The sequence below is a fragment of the Lissotriton vulgaris genome, chromosome 1_2, assembly GCF_964263255.1.
Source record: "Lissotriton vulgaris chromosome 1_2, aLisVul1.2, whole genome shotgun sequence".
Taxonomy (NCBI): domain Eukaryota; kingdom Metazoa; phylum Chordata; class Amphibia; order Caudata; family Salamandridae; genus Lissotriton; species Lissotriton vulgaris.
In genome coordinates this window covers 43,402,696-43,427,426 of record NC_141686.1, presented here as the reverse complement: position 1 = coordinate 43,427,426, position 24,731 = coordinate 43,402,696, and the positions used below count along the sequence as shown (strand labels likewise).

Genomic DNA, 24,731 nt, shown 5'->3' with positions numbered 1-24,731 from the left:
GCTGCTTGGCGTGGCGTCTCAGCGATCACCGCTTCGTTTCGTATAATGGTATGGACATACCATTATACAAAACGAAACGAAGCGGTGATCGCTGAGACGCCACGCCAAGCAGCCCCGGGAAAGACAGCCGTGTGCCCACAATAGCCATGTGTATGATACTACCCGGCTGCGTAAAAGAAACCCCATTTCGGAAAGTTGTTCCAAAACCATCGCATAATAAAGCACCACGAGTGAATGGGAGTTATCGAATTAAGCATGCCCCTTTGTGAAATACGCAAGGAACGTTAAAAGCTCATCATTGAACAAGCTTTTAAACAGACTCGAGTTGCAACAAAGGTGCTTCTTTACACATCGAGATAGGATTGTGGAAGCCTGAGATCATTATAGGCAATCATCAGAGGAATACTACGCATTCGGTAGATTCCCATTGGAAATATAACCATTACGGCTTGATACTGACCTGTGGAGAATACATATAGAACACTGTCCTGAGGAAGGAAGCCCTTATCATTTTAAGCTTCCGAAACGCGTCGACGCCAATTGCCAAGTCATATTCGGCGTTATCAACAATCAATTTGGTCTAAAGGAATATTATTCCCCCTATTGTTGACAAATGTTGGCCCGAAATGATATAGAAAAGACAGATACTAGTGTCTTATTTGATTAAATTCTCCACACCCACATTAGGTGGTTTTATTTGTGTATTTTATCTGTATATTTCATGTTTTTTAATTGATGATTCATTGTTGTCTTTGTATTATTATTTACAATAAATCGTATATATATTTTTTAAATTTGATTAGGTGGGTTCTTTCTGGTAAGTGTTCTCCCGCTCCACTAAATGAATGGTGTGATTGGTGTTTGTCAGTTTGAGTCCTGATTTAGGAGCAGGAAATAATATCTCCCATAGGGAAAACTCTTTGTTTTACTTTTCAGTATATTGGTGCTCCATTTCCCTTTGGGTTATTTAGAGCCCCTCTCTTCTTTTTATACCTACTTTAATATTGAAGCCAAACAAAGACCCATCGAAAATTGAGTCCTATAGACCGATTTCCTTATTAAATTCAGATTATAAGGTATTCACAGGGGTGTTGGCGGCGAGATTGGGTAGAGTAGTAAAAACCATTATCCATTGTGATCAGAGGGGTTTTATCCCCGGCAGACAACTTAATGAGCTAACATTTCAAGTCATTGCTGCAACGATGTCGCTATCGATAGAAACCTCCCTCTGACCCTGGTAGCGGTTGATGCCGCTAAGGCATTTGATCAAGTCGATTGGTCATGTTTGTGGAAAGCACTGGCGGGTTTTGGATTCCCAAATAATTTTATAAGCCATAATGTCTCTTTACTGCTCTCCATGTGTAAAAATGTTGGTCAATGGGTCTCTCACAGACTGGATACCCATTGCCCGTGGTACTAGACAGGGCTGCCCTTTGTCCCCCCTTTTGTTTAATTTATACATAGAGCCTTTTGTTTGTCTGCTTAGGTCTGACCCATTAATTAAGCCCTTTAAGATCTCCAATTTGGAATTAAAATTTGCACTGTACGCTGATGATCTACTTATGTTCACCTCAAACCCAGCTGAAGCACTGCCAAGATTAATAGAAACAGCGGAAGCTTTTGGAGAGATCTCAGGGTATACTATTAATAAAGACAAAACTGAGATCATGGAATGGAACCAAGAAGCAGGGACAGCGGGAACACAGACTAGAATGAGATACCTGGGGGTACACTTGGCCAAAAAGATTGAGGATATATCAAAAATCAATCTAGATAAAGTCTCAAAGGGGGTCTGTGCCCTTCTCCAGCGATGGTCATCTCTTCCCTTAAACATCTTTGGGAGAGTAAATTTAATTAAGATGATCATCCTCCCTAAAATAACGTTTCTATTCAACTCTATTCCTCTATCTTTTTACACACCAGCAATTAATAAATAACAAGGGAAATTAGGATCTTTTCTTTGAAATTCAAAATCTCCAAGAATCTCCTGGAAAAAGCTTAGAAAAAGTTTAAAAACAGGTGGGCTAGCCTTTCCAGATCTATGTGTATATTGTCACGCATTTCATTTAAAAAACTTTAGACTATTGGCTGATAAAATTGATTTATCCTCCCTACGCATACTTTTTAAAGCATTATTGCAAGACGTTCCACAGGGACAAGATTTCTTTCTTTTTAAATTCGGGGATCCAAATTTTTTTTAAAAAGTCAGACTCTAGGTCCTGGGGGCAGCACTAAGAAACTGGGTATACATCAGGAAAAGGCTGGACATCCCATACTATGCAATACAGGCCCCGAATTGGGATTCTGCTCGGACACCGGTTTGTCTTAATGATCAAATGTCTCGGCCTCTGAGGTTGGCAGGGTTTGCATATTGGGGGGGATCTTCAGGAAGGTACACAGCTTTTAAGTTGGGAGGTCCTCTTCAATCTAACGGGGGGGAACACTTACAAGATTCAAATATTACCAGCTGTCTGGATGGTGGTCGACTAAATCTTGGAATTCCAATGACCCTAACCCAAAGTTTGATTTAGTATCTAGAAGGGGCAGGTGGAAAAACCAAATCTCATACTGGTATTCAGCTATATTAGATGTGGAGAGTGTTACGGAATCAGAGCTCCAAAAACTCTGGGATAATGTTTTAAACCTGAACAGAGGAAACATTAAAGATCTATGAACTGACTCGTTTACCATTCTGCAGGCGGTGGTTAAGCCTGCCACCTTAAAAAGGAATCATCTCTACACTATGTATAGGGCCTATATAACCCCCAAAAAACTAACTAAATTCTCCAACTTAGATTACCATTGCCCGAGATGCAGACACCCTTCTGCAGATGATACCCATATGTTCGCCGGTTGCCCAGAGATAAAAGACTACTGGGTTAAGATCCAGGACTTCTTGGAAGGTGTCCTTCAAGTATCCCTGGAAATCACCACAAGTACTATTTTTTCTGGATTAGGTTCGGATTATGATGTAAATGAACCATCCACGAGAGTTATGTTCTATGTTATGCTTCTTGCTAGGCGTGAGATATGTAGAGCCTGGAAGGATCCAATCCTTCCTACTTTTTCCACTTGTTTAATCATATTATTTTTACAAGTAGATCTGACATGACATGTGACCCTACAAGCCTTGTAAGAATCTGGGCACCCCTTGTGGCTTGGCAAGACAGGTGAATGGTATTCCCATGATTTATCTGGAGCCCTGTCGGTTCCCTTACCTTCATAGTAACACGGGGTCCAACTACGGTGTAAAATTAAGTGGATTGGGAAAGCAGTGGCTACTTGAGGGATAACATCAGGGCTGGATCAGGATGACCAATCACTTAGATACAGCCAGTTTCCCATCAAGACTTCAAATAATGGTATATGAGGAAAACAACCCCCCCCCCCCTAAAAAAAGCACCTAAGTTTGCACTTCCGGTCAGAAAGTAGTTGCTTTGAGCCAACCTTGTTGTCTCAGTACCGCAGCCCCAGCAAGTTGGCGGTATCCCGTGGATGCGATATCCATCGCACAATCAATCATCTCTGAGGCTGAGTGTTCACCTTCTAAGAGAATTTTTTTAGCCTCTTCTTTTTCTTCCTCCAATAATGATCCCAAATATGGGGCGATATCAGCCCACATTTGACGGTTGTAACGTCCTAACAGTGCCATAGAGTTTGAAGCGCGCACTGTCAACGCGGATATAGAAGAACACTTCTTTCCAATATTGTCCAGTTTTTGTCCCTCCTTATCCGGTGGCTCAGTTAGAGCAGTAGATAGATTTTTCGATTTGCGCTGCCCTGCTTGAGTAATGACCGAGTCCGGCTTGGGATGGCCAGTAAGGCAAGCTGGAGCTTTGTCTGGAGCCCTATATTTCTTGTCCAGCCTAGGCAGAACTGGGGGCAAGGAAGAAGGGTTTTGCATGATCTTAACCCCTTGATTCCAAATGTAGTTGATGATAGGGATGGACCTAACAGCCTTTTTTAACGGTCCCTTAAAATCATAAAGGAAACAGTCTTGTTGTTGGGTGGTAATTGGAATCTTGAAACGCAAAGCCGCCCTTTCCAGGATATTATGGAATCCCCCAATATTCTCCGGGGGCGAATCCGCTTGCGTCGGCACAGGAGATGCCGGACATGGAATGACGTAATCATCCCACTCGTCATGTGAGTCCTGGAGTTCCCCTTCCTCCTGTTGTTGCTCCTCCACTTCATCATCTGAGGATGGTGGAGGATGTGAAGGAGCAGGATCCAGCTGAAGCACTAGAGGTGGAGGACGAGGTCTAGGCAGAGGAGAAACCACTGGAGGTGGTGGAGGTGTAGGCGTAGAGGGAAACCTTGGTTTATAGTCCGCAATCAAGAACTGCAGATCCGTAACTGAAGCTGTCACAGGCAGAGCTGATGAGGTCGCAAAGGGTTTCTTGAAGGTGGGAGCAGAGCCCTGAGGAGAAACCTTCACAGGCAAGACCTTAGAATCAACCTCTGAAGACTTCAGCGTCTTCTTTTGAGATGGCTCTGAAGATGGTCCTGGGAATGTCACTCTAGGCCTTTTAGGAGAGGAATGTGGACTCCTGACTGAACACGCACTCTCACCAAAAGAGAATGCCTGGTCTTTATCTTTCAGTCTCTGTAGCCATATCAACAGGCGCCCCTCTCTGTCCTTGAGGGTCTTTGTTGAGAAAGTCCAGCAGACCTTACAATCTTTAGAAGAGTGGTCTGGGTAGAGACAGTAAAGGCAATCCTTATGCTGGTCATCTACATGAAGCCTCTTCTTGCCACAAGAGGCACAAGGTCTAAAAAGACCTTTTTTTAGGAGCATCACCCATAGTAAATTGAAAAACCCCCACAAATGAAGAAGTTCTGAGAGAAAAGTACTGGAAAATCCAGAGAAGGAAACAGAGCAGAGCTCAGTGGAGACTCCCTTAGCACGACGTGCGGTAGAAAATCTGAGGGACTAGAGTTCCTTCCAGGAAGGTTCTAGGGGGTGGTGATAGCTGATTGGCTCTTGGCCAAAGTTTGGTCCTTTTCACAAAAGGACATGGATATGTTACTAATGAGAGGCCTCTGGCCCATTACTATATATATATATATATATATATATATATATATATATATGTCTATGTGACATTACTTTATTTATGTACCGGGGACTCCCACCTCGACGACGGGGAATGATTCAGGCATGTGAATCTATGAAAGATACCCATAATACTGGATAACAGACAGGGCGCTCTGGGGAATGTAAGCGAGGAGAAAGCAACACTGCATCCCAAGAACTGTGGTAAGGACCACAGGCCACTAAGTCATAAAGACATTGAAAAGCATGTAAATAGCGTTACCCCTGGTAGAGGAACAAAATGTGTCTGAAGTTAACATTCAACATGAAAATAATACAAATGCGCTCCGGTGGTGGGATCTGACCATGTTTGGCCCCCGATTAGGGGAAAACCAAAGCCAACAGTAGATGCCACTGAGATAGACTCAGTGCCCACAAAACCCATTAATTGAGCTAAACCTGCTCCGCAGAGACACAGATAGAAGGATCCAAGAAACCAATCACGATGGAGAGAGCATTGAGTAATGCTTTAGCGGACATATGTTGAATACATCAAAATCATTACTGGTTGACCTGAGAAAAAACTGTCAAAGGTAGTGGTAACACCACAGAAATCGGCAGTAATGTATATCTCGCATAGGAGGAAACGAAAAGCAGTGTATATGCACTACGGAGGGAGGTACATATATATATATATCTATATAACACATATATACACAAATATATACATATAAATACATATACCTATATACACATACATTTAGAGACATATACATGTAGATATCGGCTACTACGAAGATGTCAGAAACATATACGAGGACAGCGCCAAGGCATCAGCAGATGGTAGTGAATAAGAGGAAGGAAAACGTGGAAACATTTCACACTCCAGGAAAATAATGGCAGCGAAAACATAAAATAATGTAACTGATTGAGAAGGCTTCAACCAGAGAGGTGACAAAATATTGTGAAAGAAAAAGCAGGTGAGAAGAAACCTTGCTAGAATTTAAGAAGCAAGATCATAACCTTGGCCTATGAGAAGTTTAAGTTGAAGCAAAAGCCAACACACGAACAGCCTACAACAGGTATCCCTCCTTAACATCAGAAGGGAAAAGAAATCAGGCAGAGAGGGACCTGGCTGAAGCATAGGACAAAGAGAGAATACATAGTCGTCTAGGGACAAGCCCACCACGAAAGTGGGAGTCCGTAAACAAAACACCAGTTATGAAAAGCTGAACCAACAAACAGAGTTTTTGTTGCATTCAAGAACAATGAATGCTAAGTCCAGGAAAGAATGTCTCTACAGGAGACTAGGCACAGATAGACTACAAGATGGATATGTCTAAGCACAGCAAAAGACTTCAGTATACCAAGGTATATGGAGGGAAAAGAGACGCCGCAGGGAAAAAACATAACATGCAAAATAATCCTTCAGGAAGAAATGATTTGAAAAGTAAGATAGAAGTGGTATAACTAACCCCAGAGGTTTAGAAACATTATCACGTCACGTGGAGGAGTGAGAGGAACCACCAGGAAGAAGGCGTCGGAAGAGAGCAACCAATCCCCTTGCAAACAAATTCCAAGAGAGACTGCACCATAAGGTTGAGGTTAGATAAGGGGACGTAAGAGGAAAGACAGCCACGAACACAGAAAAAGGGGTAGGTAGCGATGTCTTAAGCTTAACCAGTTCTACAACTAAATGCCATGGGTGGTGTCCGATATCTCGTAGAAGTGCTGCCTGTGACACAAAGGTACAAGGCATGTCTCAAGCGATAAGTAACAAAATCAGTCTAATGACAATGAGAGGCAGTACAAGAGAATAGGCTCTTGAGTAGGACCCACACACAGCAAAAATATGGGCAAGAGGCAGCAACAAGGAAGACTGAGCGCACAGCGAAAGCAGCACAATAAAGAAGTGCCAAAACGCACAGACAGAGGAACCGCCTATGTGGGAACAGTACCTAGGTCACAGAGGCTGGTGAGGACTCACGTCCACTATCCTCAACTAGCTCAGTCAGCAAACTATTCTTCAGGAGGCTGGATAGTGTCATCCATTGGGTGCATAAGTCCCAGGTTCTCTCTTTCACCTTCAAAAACCTGGACTCCTCGAGGAACAACGCTGACGTCGTTGTTGGATCTGGCTGATCGGGAACTGGCATTGCAGGTGGGAACCCCGAAGTGCTGTACACCAGAGCTGACACAGATCCAACTACGGATCTCGAGGCCCCAACTGAAGCAGAGGGACACAGTGGATTCAGTCAAGGCTCCTCTAAACTCCTTGAGGATGAAAAGCGCACCGGAGGAGATGGAGACCCAAAGATGGCATGGAGGGACAAATAGCACTCCGGCATCTGGTTCAGAGTAGCTCAGCTCCAGTAAGGTAGGGAGGCGCGGGGTAGACTCTTGCACCACTTCTCAACCTGGGCGTCAGAGGCATGGAGCATATGCGGTGAATTTGAGGGATGCCTGCGAGAATGACTTTCGGAGTGATCTCTCAAGCGATCACTGGAACGAGAACGAGACAGCAAAGAACACGAAGCCAGCAACAGCCACACTGCAAAGGGCCTCATGCTGTATTTCGGCAATGCCTTCGGTCGCACTCCTCAGAGTAATGGTGCTCCCCAATGCATCACATACAAAGAGTATCCGGGTCCGTGGCCGACATCTGCCATTCACAGGATCCTTGAAGTATGAACTTGAAGCACATGAGAAAAAGAAAGGCACACTCTTCCGCTGTCAAAAACGTCAAAACAGGCCAAAAACTGTCCTGAGGCTTACTGAATCCACTCTGAAATCATGGAAAAGAAGAAACTGACGTCAGCACATCTGGGGATGGCTTATATGGACTCACTTGATGTCACAACCGGTAGACAACATCACTACGGAGTTCCACAACACCCTCTATTGACGCGCAGAGGTACTGCTGTAAAAAATGTCCGGATCCAGTCTGGCACCTGGAGAGAATTCATAGCTGTAGAATCTAGATGTTTCTATCAGATATTTGCTGCTATTTCTCAATTAGTATAAATTGAGATACACATCACAAAGGCAGCTGATTTTATTTAAATCGAGCAAGGAGTAGAAGAGAGATCCTGGTGGCACTTGTATTAACAGCTAAGACCCTTGGTGCCTGGCTAAGTACTAAACTTGTGGCCACAGTCTAGGGAAGTTCTGTATTCCTGGATATTGGTGATCTGTGGGCTGGGTGGTCATATTCACCATGGCATGGATAAACCAACAACACAGCCGCAATCTGCAAATAAACTGGAAAAATACACATTTCTATAGAGGCCTCATGAAAGTCCGCCAGACGGCAGCATGCAGAAATCTGTCAGATCGACATTAAGAAATGAAGATTCTGATCTCAAAATCAACATCCAGACCGGTGTTGGAGCAACAACTAAATTTAATAAATATAGGAGCTAACCTCATGCATGGTAAATTCAATAAAATTACTTTGATATTGTGAAACGCACTGATAGAGGAACAGCCTATGTGGGAACAGTGCCTAGGCTAACAAATTGGCATATAAGACAACGCAATGAAAGTTAAACAGCTTAAAATTTGTGTCAGACATGTATTAAATGAGATACGGAGCATGCAGTAATGTACGGAGGATGCAATAGGAAGCTTCAGATGCAATAACATGTTTCACTGGAATCCCAGAAAGAAAGAAATGCCTAAATGTAGAAGGAAATGTTTGTAGAGGAATAGATAAAAACTGTGCTAAAGCCAAAAGGATTATAAACATACATTTTGTTGTAATCACATCAAGAGGCATAGACATCAGTTTGTTCAATAAAGGTTTATTCAGGTAATCGACAACACCAGCGCGCCCGCCGTCTTCAGCCGGCGAAAGGTCACTGGCTGTCAACGAGCGGCGCTCACATTGGAGCGTTCGGCATTTGGAGCATACCACTGCGGCGCTGGGGCGCGACCGCAGCATAAATCAAGTCACAACATACCCCCCTTTCCTCTACACACAGGTAGGGAATTGAGTGGTGAACAATAAAGGAACAGGGATGATGGGAAACACGAGCAAGGAAAATAACCAACAGATCAGCCAACAAGGAAGTCATGCAAGTGTTGAGGAAGCCTCCTGGCCCGTAAGGGTCTCTGATATGTCTGAGCACCAGGAGGGTTCTGAGGCACATCATTTGAGTTGGTTGCTCTTTGGCCAGTGCCCAAGTTATCCCCACCGGGGTCTGGTGCCCTCGTCTCAGTACCTATGCGGGCACTGTCAAGCAATTGGCGATCATGGGCTAGCATGTATCCTGAGCATGTATCTTTGTTGATTGCATTTGTATTAAAGGTTCCAGAAGAATGGTCTCCAGAACAATACTTTGCTACCCTACGCTGGTTCCATTTGTCACCATTCTCTAATACAACATAGAAGGGATATACTTCTTTAACCTGGAATGGTCCAAGGAACTTACGCAGACCTCTGACCACCCGCCCAGAACAAACTTTGACCCAATCAACAACCAATATGTTAGACATATTCTTTTCCCTGCCTTGTGCATCCTTTGAATCACGCCCGTGAATGCTTGCATCACAATCTCCACTTTTCCACTCTTCAATCACATTCCGGATCCAAGCAGGCACCAGTTTGGAGGCTGGTTTCCTGCCTCGCATGGCTACAAAGGGGATCACACCAGTTGTAGAATTCTCAGTCGTGCTATACGCTCATACCAAGTCATTCAGAGTCCTTTCAACATCAAGATTATTGCTAAGTGCCAGACTTATCGCACCCATGATCATGCGATTTGCCCTCTCGACAATCCCATTAGATTGTGGATTGTACAAAGACGTGAACGAATGTTTTATACCACACTCACTCAGAAATTCTCTCATCTCATTTGAAGACAATTGGGTCCCATCATCCGTGATGAGGACCGAGGGACAGCCTTCCTCCTTGAAAATGTTGCACAAAACTTTGATAGTGATGCGGGTGGTAATTTCAGGAAGAAGATAAGCAATAAGCCACCGAGTGTGAACATCCATAACTACTAGGCCAAACCTTTTACTGGGGTGGATACCAGGCATTGGCCCAATAAAATCAAGGCATATACTGTGCCACACCACACCAGGGTCCCGGATGGAACTGGGGACGGATTGGGGTCCTACTCTGAGTCGCTTCTCAGATTCACAGCATTCACTGCACCTCTCCACCCACCTAACGACATCACCATCCATTCCTGGCCACCAGAACTCATTCCTTAACCTTTTTTTTGTTATGGTTTGGCCCAGGTGCCCTTCATGGGCTAAGCCAAAGAGTCTTTTGCGGAAGTCAACAGGGGGAATCAACTTATCCTCGCGCATGATGATCTGATCATTGACCGTGGATAACTCGTCAATGACTGCATTATAGGGTCGGACACTAATGAGTAAGGTACTCTCCCTACGTCTGCCTTTAGAGATGAGGCCCCTGACATTTCTCAAATCCTCATCATGAGACATCGCTTCAGCCCACTCTTCCTTGCTGACAGCACCACAACTCCACAGAACTACCTCATCAACACACGAAATAGCTCCTTCACACTCTTTCTTAGACACACCTGTCCTGTCCACCTCCTCCCATTTCAAAGACAAACGTGACATGCAATCAGCCTGAACGTTACGCCAGCCCGAAATGAACTCAAGATCAAAGTTGTACTCCTGTAATCTTGAGGCTAACCTGGCTAGTCTGGCTGGCCCTTTTCCTGTTCCTCCTGGTGAGAGTATTTTCAACAAGGGCTTGTGATCAGTGCGAAGCTTAAATCTACTCCCCCACACATACATTCTGAAATATTCCACCCCCCAAGCAGCTGCTAAGGTCTCTTTTTCTATAACTGAGTAACATCTCTCAGTTGTTGTCAAGGTGCGGGATGAGATTGCTACTGTTCTTTCGCTGTTTCCGTCACTCTGTGATAACACAGCTCCTAAGCCGGTATCACTCATCCACGGTGATGATTGTCCTTCCCTGCACATCAAATGGAACTAGAATTCCTGCATTGCATATCTCAAATTTTATTTCCTTAAAGCATTTCTCTTGTTCATCCCCCCAAATGAATTTGACCCCTTTCCTCAAGAGCACTTTGAGTTGCTCAGTTTTACTTGCAAAGTTCTTTACTAACTTCGAGTAGTACTCAATAAGCCCAATAAATGAGCGCACCTGGGGCCCGATGTAGGTGCCCTAATACCGGTCGGAAACGGCCGAATTCGGCCGTTTCCGACCGGTATTAGGGTTTTTAGATGTAGGGCATGCATTTACAGAATCGGTATTTTACCGATTCTGTATTTACCGATTCGGTAAAATTACCGAATCGGTAAATACAGAATCGGTAAAATACCGATTCTGTAAATGCAGATGTAGCTGGCACATGTTAGAGTGCCACAGGGCTTCAAGATTCGGTATGTTACCACCCAATCCAATTGGGTGGTAAAATACCAAATACAGGTGTGCATGTACATCTGTGCATGCACACCTGTGCAATGTGACACACAGACATGCCCTTAGGGCATGTCTGTGTGCCACATGGCACACAAGTCCGGAATTGGGGTGCTAGAGGGTGTCAAAGTGACACCCCCTGCACCCTTGCAAAAATCGGTAATTACCGAATCGGTAAATACCGATTCGGTAATGACCATTGATTCCTATGGGCTTCAATGCCCATAGGAATCAATGGGCTTTACCGATTCGGTATTTACAGAATCGGTAAATACCGAATCTTAACGATTCGGTATTTACCGAATCTGAAATACCCACATCCCCCCCCCTCCATTTTACCACTTCTTAAATACCGAATCGGTAGGATTCGGTATTTAAGAAGTGGTAAAATGAACTTACCTACATCGGGCCCCTGGTCTTTATTTGTGGGGGCAGGAGCCAACCTTATGGAAGCTATGAGATCTCTCTTTGGTTTCACATCCTCTGATGAGAAGGAATGCCCCAGATATTCTACCTCTGTTGCCAAAAAGGAGCATTTCTCCCTGCGCAGAGTCAAGCCAGATTCTAAAATTCTCGCAAGAGCATTCTTCAAGGCAGCATTGTGGTCACTCACACTCTCACCAAACACTAAGATGTCATCTTGAAAGTATATTACATTTTCCACACCTTTTAAAAATTTCTGTGACCATCCTCTGAAATACGCTTGCAGCTGAACATAGCCCTAAGGGCATCCTCGTGAATTGAAATATGCCTTCATTGGTGACAAAAGCTGTCAAGTGTTTGGAAGATTCATGCAAACGTATTTGGTGATAGGCGTGACAAAGATCAAGCTTTGAAAAGTACTTCGCCCCTTTTAGCAACACCATCATCTCGTTTATATTGGGCAGGGGAAAGGTGTCAGGGATTACGTTCTGGTTCAGACTTCTGAGGTCCACACAGAAGCGTAATTTCCCATCGGCTTCCTGTGAAATTACAACCGGGAAAATCCATGAAGAGCATTCGATAGGCTCTATAACTCCGCTGGACAGCATATCATCCAACATTCTCTTCACCTCCCCCCTTACTGTAATTGGAACCTTTCTCAACTTGTGTTGTACAGGGACAGCATTGGGTTTGAGTTTAATTTTGTGTACATAACCTTTCAGATTGCCTAGTTGTTCTCTGAATACACCTTTTCCTCCTTCTAAGATGTCTTCTACCGAGAGGTCATCTACTACCATGACTTGCTCAATAGCATGTGGGTCAATTCTGATGTGTAGGTCAAATTGATGATACCACCCTAATATGGGGGTCCAGATTCTGCAACATACACCTTCCCCCTCACAGACCTTCCTTTAAACATAATGTCTGTTGCCATTTAACCCAAAATGTCTACTTGTTCACCCTGATATCCACCCGGATTTATGTCTTTGGGCATCAGTTTCTTGTTAGGCCACTCCTGCTTGAAGATTCTCTTGGAAATAATGGTATACAGTGACCCTGAATCAACCATTAGCTCAACGCTCTTATCCCCAATGATAAATCCTGCCTTTGGCCTGTGTCTCCTCTTATCATTAGAATTATGATTCTCAGTGAAAAGAATCTCATCATTTTCGTTACCCTCACATGATGATGGTTCCACACACAAGATTCTGTCTTGTTTGTAATGGTCAGCAGGCTCCTCAGATAACATAGCTACTTTACCTTTGTTGACATCCCTACACATTCTAGCAAAATGACCCTTGCGGCCACATTTCAAACACTCTTTCCCTATGGCCCAACATTGCCTGGAGTCAGATGCATGGTAAGCACTTCCACACTTTCCACACATTTTGTTACTGGCTCTTTTGGGATATGTTCTACCAGCAGGGGTATTTCTTATGCCTTTAAACCTCGTTGAAGCAGCCACTTCACCTTCACTACCCTCCACAACAGAAGTTTCGCTTTCGCCAGACATGTTGACCTTTGAATCTCTACGATCCTTTTCCTTCATACATGAATCAGACTCTTCTATTATTTTTGCAATGTCAATGGCGTCCTTAAGAGAGGGGTCTTTTGCAGCCCATAGGCGTTCCTGAGTCTTCCTGTTCCTACATTGGACAATTAATTGGTCTCTAATCATCTCCTCTGTCATGGGTCCAAATTTACATTTCAATGAAAGTTCCCTAAGTCTAGTGACAAAGTCATCAATGGACTCACCTACTCTTTGAGGCTGAATATAAAACTTATATCTCCTCAATGCTATGTTAGTTTCTTTTGCAAAACGCAATTCCAACCTTTTACGCGCCTCTTCAAAAACATCTGCAATAGGTTGGCCTCTTTCATCATTAGCAACAGGTAAATATTTAAAAATGTGTTGACCTTACTTCACTAGATTAGAATAGCTTTCTTCCTACTGCTAGCATAGTCCTGAGCGTCTACTGCCTCTAGGTAATTATCGAACATTTCAACCCACTCCTCCCATTCTATACTTGGATTACCTGGTTGATTTAAAAAATGAGGAGGTGTAGACACAGCAGAAAGATCAAGGGCATTAACATACATATTCTACTTGAATGTGTCACCCAAATTGCCTGACAGAAATACCTTTCTCCTTGTTTTTATATTTATCTGGTGTGTGGACTCATCATGGACAAAAACAGAATGAACCTTTGTCACAGTGATATGTGCCTTGCACTACACTACCTATTATGTTCTCCTGAATGTGTGCTTATGTGATACCTTAAGTGAACAGTGTGTCCCCCTTTCCGTCAGAAGATGGCAGCGTTACTTTATGAATCTGAACACCTGTGATAAGGTGAAAATCACTGTGAAAATAGTCTCTAGTCCATCACATTACATTGCCAAACATCCCACAACTTGCTGTCTTAAATCACAGTTCAAAATCTTGCGCTCTATAGTTTTCCTCACAGCAGATGCTCCTTCACCTTTGTATCAGTCAACTTGTTCCTTTCGCTTGTATAATTGTATTCCCACTCTGCTTTTCTCCACAAAACGTATGTTATTTCCTTTTCTGGGCATTCAACAGTATTTTGGCATTTCCCTCGCGTGCAGCTCTTCCATTCTCACAGCTGTGGCGTTAAAGAACGACGAATCTTTGCTTAGCGTGTGACAGTTTTATATTTCTGTCGATCTGTACCCCCTTCCAGATCGCTACTGCTCCTCGCTTTTATATTTCTCCCTCACCGCTTTTCCATTCCCGCTTTCGCAGCACTGGATGGTAATGCTCTCGCTTCGCTCGCCGCTTTTCCTCAAAAAGTGCCCCTCATTATGTGTCTTTGCGCTCTCGCCTTCACTTCCAGTCACAGTATAAGTTTCACTATCTCCGCTGCGCTTTCCTCACTCGCTCTGCTCACCGCAATACCGCTTTTCTCCATGGTGACGCATGTGAATACCAGCGCTGGGCACTCAGCTGTTCTCAGGCATTTCTCACCATCGCCGCTTGCTGCATAAACGTTGCCGTCGTCTTTAGCTCTGCAGGCACAGCTACTACTCTCACAGCCGCGACACCACTGACAGGAATACGCTCTCTTACTTCATCTTGCTTCTGTCAGCTGACAGCTTCCGATGTCTTCGCCGATCCTCTCCGTCGGTTTCTTCGCTGTGTGTTGTGTCGTCCGCCGTCTGAAGACCGTCCTTGTCGCCAAGAAGATGTTGTAATCACATCAAGAGGCGTAGACATCACTTTGTTCAATAAAGGTTTATTCAGGTAATCGACACAACACCAGCGCGCCCGCCGGCTTCTGCCGGCGAAAGGTCACTGGCTGTCAACGAGCGGCGCTCACCTTGGAACGTTCGGCATTTGGAACATACCACTGCGGCGCGGGGGCGCGACCGCAGCGTAAATCAAGTCACAACACATTTCTGCTGAGAGGGCGTACGGAGCCCAGGTACCACCTCCATTGCCAGGAGTTTATCCCGGAGCCATCATGCCATGCTTTATCAACGATTGGGCCTGTGACATGATTCTTCGGCAGGCATGGAGACAGGCCTGATGTCTTCAGAATATACCAGTGGGGCTTCGCATCACTGATGTTGCTAAAGTCATCCATAGGGAATAATAGAGCTTTCATGGTAGCTTTCATGGAGTCAAAAGGAAAATAAGAGGCATGAACCTGCTGCTTTTCCATGGCAAACTCAGAAATGTCACAAAAGGGCAAAAGTGGCACTTCCTGAGACCAGAAGAAACATGGGACTAGCTAGAAAGCTGGCCCATGCAGAACAGAGGGAATTAACATTGCATCAATGCTAATGCCATTACTCGGGGGAAAGGGATGTGTGTGAAGTCATGGTGGAGATGGAGAGCCTCAAGAGAGTCCAGCTCAAATACTGAGGCTGCCCCAACAATAACGAATGATGGATTTAACCCAGATCTCTTAACTGGAGGTGAATGTTTTGATTTGTTCTGCATTCCGTCCATAAATTGTGTGTCTTTTGCTTTCTCGCCCTAAGTGCGCCAGGTATGCCCAGACGTGGGTCCTGGGCTCACTGTGCCACTGAAATCAAGCTATCCTGGCTGAAGAGGGGTGAAACCCCAAAACCGGTCCTAGGATGCTTATTTCTGGTCCAGGGAGGACCTGGCTTGGTAGTTCGGGCTGGACTGTTCCCATGAGGCACAGGGTCAAGACTGATCTGCATATGGCCAGGTCTAAATTGGGTGGCATGGTGAGCAATAAAATGATGGATTTAACCCCGATCTCTTGACTGGGGGTGAATGTTTTGATTTGTTCTGCATTCCTTCCATCAAAGGTGTGTACCTTACGAATGGAGCCAACTGGAGAGGTGATCACTCTAGGTGGTGACTTTAATTTAGTAATGGACAGCACCAGAGTCTATTTGCTTTAAAGAAGAGGGGAATAGTAGGGAGGCTCCAAACTTTAGAGACGAGGATTGGCAGAAATATACAGAACTGAACATGGTTTCAGAAGAATTGGAGCCTCTGTCCACAGTTTACTTTAAATCTTCAATAACAGAGGAAATGTTGGATACAAAATATGTAAACATTATGTATATGCCTGTGAGGCTTAATGTAATCCTAGTGAACACCAAACAAAAAAAGACAACCTGTAGTGAGATCCCAACCTACCACAGGAGCTGACATTTGAAAATTTCAGATACTAACGATACACTCACCAAACTTCATTCGGATATACTCGTAAGGATCCTCCTGCCACAACTCTTCATCTTCATCTTTGTAGCACATCAAAGGGAAAACAACCTCCTCAGAAATGCCCTGAAGAAAGGAAATTAAATAAGGGAAGCAACCCAATATATGTGAATTATTGCATTGCTTAATTTAACAAAATATACTAAAATCAATCCGAACATATCACATTACAATAAAACATGTGGTCAGCTTATGGGCTGTGTGATTATACATCAACACTTTTTTGTCCCACTGATGCTGCAGGGCATTGGCAAAAAAAGGAAAATGCTACTTACCAGTATGAAATGAAATGAAATGAAATGAAAGGGAGTTTTCTAAAGCGCAAACTGCCACTTCTAACGGAGTCTCCTGGAATTATGAGCAGCAGCAGATCAGATAAGTAAGATGAACCTAAATTAATTTTAGGCAACAAGCGTCCGGTAAACCAAATATCCACGTCTTTAACAGTTTCCTAAACTGCACCTCCCGTTCAATATCTCTAAGCTACTTAGGCATACTATTGCAGGCTTTTACTCCCAGAACAGTAGCTGATCTTCCGCCTCTAGTGGCTAATTTAAAAGCTGGAACCCTGAGCAGATTTGCAGTAGTAGACCTTAATGTTCTTACAGTGGTATGTGGCTTGAATCTTGCAGAGAGGTAACCTGGGCCCAGATGACGACGGGCTCTAAAAGTTGTCACTAAGAGTTTAAACAAATCTCTTTTGTGGACCCGAAGCCAATGAAGGGCCATCAATGCAGCTGAGGCCAATGCCCTGCGTGGTAATCCCAACACCAATCTGGCCGCCGCGTGCTGTACCACCTGTAGTTTCCTCAGGATAGTTTTGTTAATTCCTGCAAGGAAACTATTACAGTAGTCCAGCCTCGATAAAATAACGCCCACCGCTACTGTCTTCTTGGCCGCCAGGGGGATCAAATTGAAAAACTTTCTCAGGGATTTTATCAGCCCAAACACAAGTTCCGGTCAATTTCAGAACATAGGGTTTGAAAGGGAGAGCAGAGTCAAACCACACGCCTAAATTCTTAGCCACTTCCACCGTTGATGGCGGCGCTGTAGTATTATCTGGCCACCAATTAGTAACATTTCTGTCTTGTTGGTGTTACAACATAGGTGGTTTTCCTTTATCCATTGCAATATAGCTGTAAAACAGTTTTTAAAATTTCCCTTTACATTAGTGGTGGTCTCGTCCAAGGAAAGGATCAATTGAGTATTGTCGGCGTTTGACGTGATCTCGATCAAATAGTTAGAGATCAACGAGACAAGAGGGGCCATATATATATATATATATATATATATATATATTCACTGAAAAAACCATTGGTTATAGACCATATATAGTTAGGGATTAGCCTTTTCAAAACCTTATTTTACTCACACAAAACCATTGTAATTTCATATATAGTTAGTTCCACTAACTATATATCGCGCACCCGCAATCCACTGCTGATGATGTCACATATTACATCATTCATGACATGGTTAGTGACATCACTGATGACATCACTGATGACATCTCAAATGACATCACTGATGACATCACTGATGACAACATCCAGTGACTGTATGTTTCTGTAAAGTTAAAATATGTCTTACATATTGAAGAATGAGTGGATGTATAAGTGTCTGGATGAAGGATTTAGTAGGTGCATGACTGACTGTATGAGTGAGTGATTAAATGTGTCTCACTGAGTGCATGGGTTAGTGACTAAACTGTCTTAATTTGTGCATCATTATGTCTGTTGTTCTGTAAACTGCTGCATATGTTGATCAGTAGCTATATGAGTAACTGTATGGGTTATTCATTGGTTGTCCAAGTATTTGTATGGGAAACTGAGTGTGTGTGTATGGGTGGCTGGGAGGTGTGTGACTCTGTACATAGATGTGTGAGTAGTTGATTTACTATATGTATGGGTTCAAAAGTGCATGTGGAAACAGCTGTATGGGCGGTTGACTGTGCATGAGTGTATTAGTGAGTGAATGGATATCTCAGTGCTACATGTCAAAGTAAGTACATATGTAAAACACAGTACATGTGAGAGTTGACATATATAAATAACTGTGCCTAAGAGCCAGTGAATGTGTGAGTGGCTGTATGGATCATTGTGAACATGTATCAGGGATTGTATAAGAGAGTAAAGTAAATATGTGTTAGTATATGTTTGAATAAGTAAGGTGTGTATAACTGTATAGTTGAGAAAATGGAGGTGTGATTGATTTTTTGCATAACTGACTAGGTGTGTGAGTAACTCCATGGATGAGTGACAGTCTGTGACTGTCTGTTTACACTGATTGTATCTAAGGTTATATTAGAGTCTGAAGAGGTTCATGGTATTATCACATGAATGATATCATCAGTGATGTGATCAGTCATGTCAAATGAGATGTTATCAGTGATTTTATCAGTGATGTCATTTGAGATGTCATCAGTGATGTCATTTGAGATGTCATCAGTGATGTCATCAGTGATGTCACTAACCATGTCATGAATGATGTAATATGTGACATCATCAGCAGTGGATTGCGGGTGCGCGATATATAGTTAGTGGAACTAACTATATATGAAATTTCAATGGTTTTGTGTGAGTAAAATAAGGTTTTGAAAAGGCTAATCCCTAACTATATATGGTCTATAACCAATGGTTTTTTCAGTGAATTTTCAAGGTTTTGTAAATGCAAATTCCTAACTATATATGGCCTATAACCTATGGTTTTTTCAGTGAATTTCATTGGTTTTTTAATAGCAAATATCAAAAGCTGTAAAATGTCAAGTACGTGATAGGTAAAAACTTTTTCGTGTTTATGCACGCTGATGTGCTTTGAACGCTGCCCCCCTCCCCTCTTTTCTCTTAGTAGTACTCTCTCTTTGCAGATAGTGAAGAGTAGTTAACGCAGGCCTTTACCCCTGTTGTAATCTGTCGTGCCTGCTTGTCTCTCGATTTGATTGATTGTTATCCAAGCATTTACTGTTTTACAATTGATTCTCTTTGGTTCATTCTCTATTTACAAACAAGCACAAAGTCGCAATACTCTGTTTAGTCTTTGCAGATAGTGAAAAATCGTGTAAAAAAATAAAATTAATCGAGCAAAATCAGTAGGCCACTAATTGGATCTCTTTTTGACCTCGCTAAAATAGAAATATTAGGAACAACCCTTCATGAGAAATACGAAAATAGTGAGATGAACTGAGCTCAACACCATGAGGGCTGCAAGACAGCTCGGCTCCGTCACCCACCCCGCCCAAAATAACGACAAACCCTATGCATATATTAAAAATATAGACAACACACCAGCAAAGAAACAGGGTAAAACGTTTTATTAAATAACTATTTACATAACTATTTTATACTTTTTATTGCCCGATCCGGCTAGCTCAATCGATCGAGCATGAAACTCATGCACTCTGATAGCAAGCGTTGCTACTGATGCTATGCAGACCAAAACTGATTTTCAGTTTGTACATTTTCCTAGATTTTTCCATCCAAGGTTGGTTGAGTTTGTAGAACGATGGCTTCAGATTTTCAACATACGGTGTGGTGGCGCGGACTGGGAGGGGGCGCTTCGCTCCTGCCCCCTCCCCAAGTAAGATTTTCATACGTGAAAGTACGTTAATGGTTTTGGTCCCTGAGTTGCTTCAATGTCACTGCCATTCTCAAATGGCATAAGTTCTGGATGTTGGGTGCCATAGTTCAGAGTTCTGAGCAGCGCTTGTAACACTGTCTGAAGCTTATTTCCACCTACTGCAGCTTCACTATTCTCAAAGTAAGTGAGTGTCGTTTGTGGACCTGACTGCATTTGAAAACAATGTGATATGGTACCTCCCTAAACCGCTTGACGGAGGCCCCCGAGGGGCGGTGTGATGGCATGGACTCGGAGAAGACGCTTGGCTCCGACCCCCTCCCCAAGTCTTATAGCACCGGTTTAGCCTGAGATCGCCCCCGACATAGGCGGCCGGCTCCCGGGGTCCGGCGGAACTTTTTGCCTTTTGATGACTCTTCTATTCTGGACCTTGTCCCACAATCCGTTTGACCTGAAGACACGCTGTAGTGGGGCGCCCCTTTACCGTTTTAGTTGCCATTCCGCCCGCTTTTGCTACACTGTGCCTCTTCCGCCATTCAGCTGTTTACCGCCCGCTCTTGCGACTACAGCGTCTCGCTCACCATGTAGTTGAGTTGCTCCCGCTCTTGCGATGCAACGATAGGCGACTGCCACAGGACTCTCAAAATGGCGGCCGGCTCTTCAGATTTGGGCGTGGTCCACTAAAATGGCCCTGGGACACCTTGGAACTCGGACGCTTCCCTGATAGGGCTTGGGTCCCATTCTCGAAAGCGTCCCCTCAACCGTGAAGATTCTACAAAAGTCTTGGGGGCCCCCGACTCCCGCAGGCTTCTGGTGGGGAGCGGCTGCCATGTCTGCTCGTGGAATGGCCACGACGGAGCTACGAGATGGTAGTGCTCTCATGCTGACGCCAGCTTTAGTCTGAAACATCCAGAAACACTGTAGACTACCAATTCGATCAGTTCCGGTAGAGCCCCAACATGACCCGGTAGAGAAGAACTTGCCCTCCCCTCTTTGACTGATGGTTCTTATTGCCTGTCCCCTCTGTTGTCATTTTACAGAACTTTTTGGACTGTTGAAAGGGGTGTGTTCCGAACGCTGGTTGGTGGAGACATTTTGACTATATTCTTGACCTACGTTGTCGCGTAATGCGTTATATGACACGCCCCGTTAGCGCACCCGGAAGTGATCCGGGGCGCGGCGCGCAGCGCGTAACGTAAGCATAACAGGTCATGTGACTTGTTAATAAAACTTTTTATTGGTTCATTTTACTTTTGTTATTTTAATAATGAAAAGCTTGGTCATATGACCTAAAAAATACGCTTTTTATTGATTTCGAACTTTTTTTTTTTATAACATATATGTTATAATATTCCAGGCTAATGTACTTTCCCGGAAAAATTTCAACTGTCCTGCAAGTAAAATATATTCCTTTTTCGAGAAAAAGGGCGTTTCTTCGTTCCATGACGGAGCCGTTGAGTAAAAGAGACTCGGCCTGCTGTCTTAGTCGCCGATACGCCTGATTATCAGATTCTTATCGATCACTTTATGTTGCAGGAATGGAAAACACAACTGCCCTTGACCATTTATCTTTACTGCGTTCCTACATATTATACCTTTTATCCGTCATGTAATTGGACTGCTTTATTTCACTTGCCTTTTACTGATTCGAAAACAGTGACTAAAAGTAAAAACTTTACCGATGTAAATACTACTACCATGTTTTGTTTTAAAAACCTTTATTGTGAAAATGTCAGTATACAAATACGGGCCTATAACCACGTGGGCCGGCCACGGAGCAAACTGAAATCGTATATGATGAGGAGACCTTTACATTATAGAGGAACGTAACGAACGAGCCATTAGGTTGCAAGAACTAAGGTGTCTAACAGTTGCGGAATCGGTGGACGTCCATTTTGTAATTAAAATATGACAGGGCCACTTACAAAAAAGTTATCTAGATATACATTTGCGTGCAAGTACCATGGGTGACGTTAATTCGAACTTTCAATAGTACAGTAATCAATAACACATCAGAACTTAATATCAATAGGGATGTCGAAATATTCAATCAATTCTCGTCCCCGCCCGCCATGAGCATCAAAACTGCATTCATATCTCGTGATATCAAGGTTGTTCAACCAGTACACAACAAGGAGTTACGAGTCCCATTTATACCGGCGCCATTTTGGGCGAGGCCGGGCAGGTCCAAGATATAGTCAAAATGTCTCCACCAACCATCGGCCAGACCAGAACCCCTTTCGGCCCTTTATGCTACAAGATGGTGTCTTCCATTCAGAAAATATTGTTGGCAGCATTTTGAAAGGAAAGATAAACAGCCGTTCTCCTAGTGAGTCTCACATTGTTACATTTAGGAAGAATGTTGAAGAGTAATATGTGGAAAATCTGAAGCCATTTTTCTACAAACTCTCAATCAGCCTTGGATGGAAAAAAAAATCCTGAAGAATGTACAAACTGAAAACCAATTTTTGTCTGTATAGCATCAACAGCAACGCTTGAGTCAGCTTTGTGTCAAGCCGCCATTTTCATTCAATCAATAGCGTCCCCCTGCACACATTCAGGGACCTGGTCGTGTCTTCAGGTGAAACGGATTGTGGGACAAGAAGCAGAAAGGAAAAGGAAAAAAGTTCCGCCGGACCTCGAGAGCCGGCCGCCTATGTCATGGGCGATCTTTGGCCACACCAGGGCAATAGTGAAGCTGCAGCAGGTGCAAATTAGCTTCAGACAGTCTTAAAAGCACTGCTCAGAACTCTCAACGATGGCACTCAACATCCAGGACTTGCCATCCGGATCTTGGTGCCTTGTGCTGGTTCCGACCTATTCACACATCGGTCCACTACTGACATCACCTCATAAGCCAACGGGGCACCCCACGCCGACTTTCGGCGCAGCATTGTAGGATGGCCACACCAGTGCGGCAACTTGCTGGACACAACCTCGGTGCCATCCGGATCTCGGCGCGTTCGAGTCACTGTACCGCAAGAGTGACCGAAACTCAGCTGGACACGCCGTCTTTCGGCGCAGCATTGTAGGATGGCCACACCAGTACGGCAATTTGCTGGACACCACATCGGTGCCATCCGGATCTCTGCGCGTTGTGCTGCCTTCGGCCTATTTGCACATCGGTCCGCTACTGACGCCGCCTCATGTGCCAACGGATTTTCTACGCTTTTTGTAGCCCTATGCCGCATAACAGGTCATGTGACTTGTTTATAAAACTTTTCATTGGTTCATTTTACTTTTGGTTTCCTAAAGATGGAAGGCTTGGTCATATGACCTAAAAATAACACTTTTCATTGGTTTAGAACTTTTTTTTTCCCCAAACGATGAAAGCCCCACCTTGTTTCTGGATGATTCAGACTGAAGCTGGCGTCAGCATGAGAGCACCACCATCTCGTGGCTCCGTCGTGGTCATTCCGCGAGCAATCATGGCAGCCGCACCCCACCGGAAGCCTGCAGGAGTCGAGGGCCCCCAAGACTTTTGTAGAATCTTCACGGCTGAGGGGACGCTTTCGAGAATGGAGCCCAAGCCCTAGCAGGCAAGCGTCCGAGTTCCAAGGTGTCCCAGGGCCATTTTAGTGGACCAGGCCCAAAACCGAAAAGCCGGCCGCCATTTTAAGAGTCCTGTGGCAGCCGCCTATCGCTGCACTGCAAGAGTGGGAGCAACTCAACTACATGGTGAGCGAGACGCTGTAGCCGCAAGAGCGGGTGCAACTCAGCTGGATGGCCGCCACTTGGGGAGGCCCGTTCACGCCGCCTCCCCCACGCTCCCCCCCCCCGGGCCGCCCCACGCCAATTTTCGGAGCAGCATTGTAGGATACCAAAACCAGTGCGGCAGTTTACTGGACATCACCTGGGTGCCATCCACATCTCAGCGCGTTCTGCTGCCTTGGGACTATTCGCACAACAGACCGCTACTGACGAGGCCTCCCCCCGCACCACCCGGGACGCCCCACGCTGTTTTTCTGAGCTGCATTGTAGGATCCCAAAAACCAGTGCAGCACCCAGGTGACATCACCTGGGTGCCGTCCAGAACTCAGCACGTTGTGCTGCCTTGGGACTATTCGCACAAAAGACAGCTTCTGACCATTGTTGCTTTTTTTTGTCAAAAATGTTTAAATGTTTGTTACAGTTTTTGTTCCGTTCGTTATATTTAAAAGTTAATAAAGTTTTATAATCCTACTTTGTTGGAGTGCTATATATTTTTAAAAAATCGGGTGAATGGGGCCTTGAATCGGGTTATTGTCATGTGTGGGCTTTGCAAGTGTACTGCTACAGGATCGGACATTTCAAACTCAAATGCACGTTCTTTTTCTTACCTTTCCAAAGCATGGAGCGCAATAGCAGGCAGAGAAATGGTGATGCAAGTGTTGAACACTGCCTGGCCTGGCAAGTTGCTGGCAGTGCCCCCCCCCCCCCCCGCCCGCTCCTGAAAGAGGACACACACACACCGCCGCCCCGAGTACTTCACAGATCTTTAAAACACCATGCGCTTGTTCATGAGGCTTAAATGGTTTATCACCCCTTCTAGAACCCCTGCATCGACCCTC

At 44.3% G+C, this 24,731-nt stretch overlaps 1 protein-coding gene across 2 annotated transcripts in view; it reads right to left on the bottom strand.

The window, feature by feature from the left end:
* Positions 1-24,731, bottom strand: part of IPO8 (importin 8) — a 672,931-nt gene that overhangs the window by 433,909 nt on the left and 214,291 nt on the right. For both annotated transcript variants that reach the window (XM_086952791.1, XM_086952792.1), the window contains one exon: positions 16,575-16,674. In XM_086952791.1, coding sequence (XP_086808917.1) covers positions 16,575-16,674 — 100 coding nt within the window. The remainder of the gene's footprint in view (positions 1-16,574; positions 16,675-24,731) is intronic.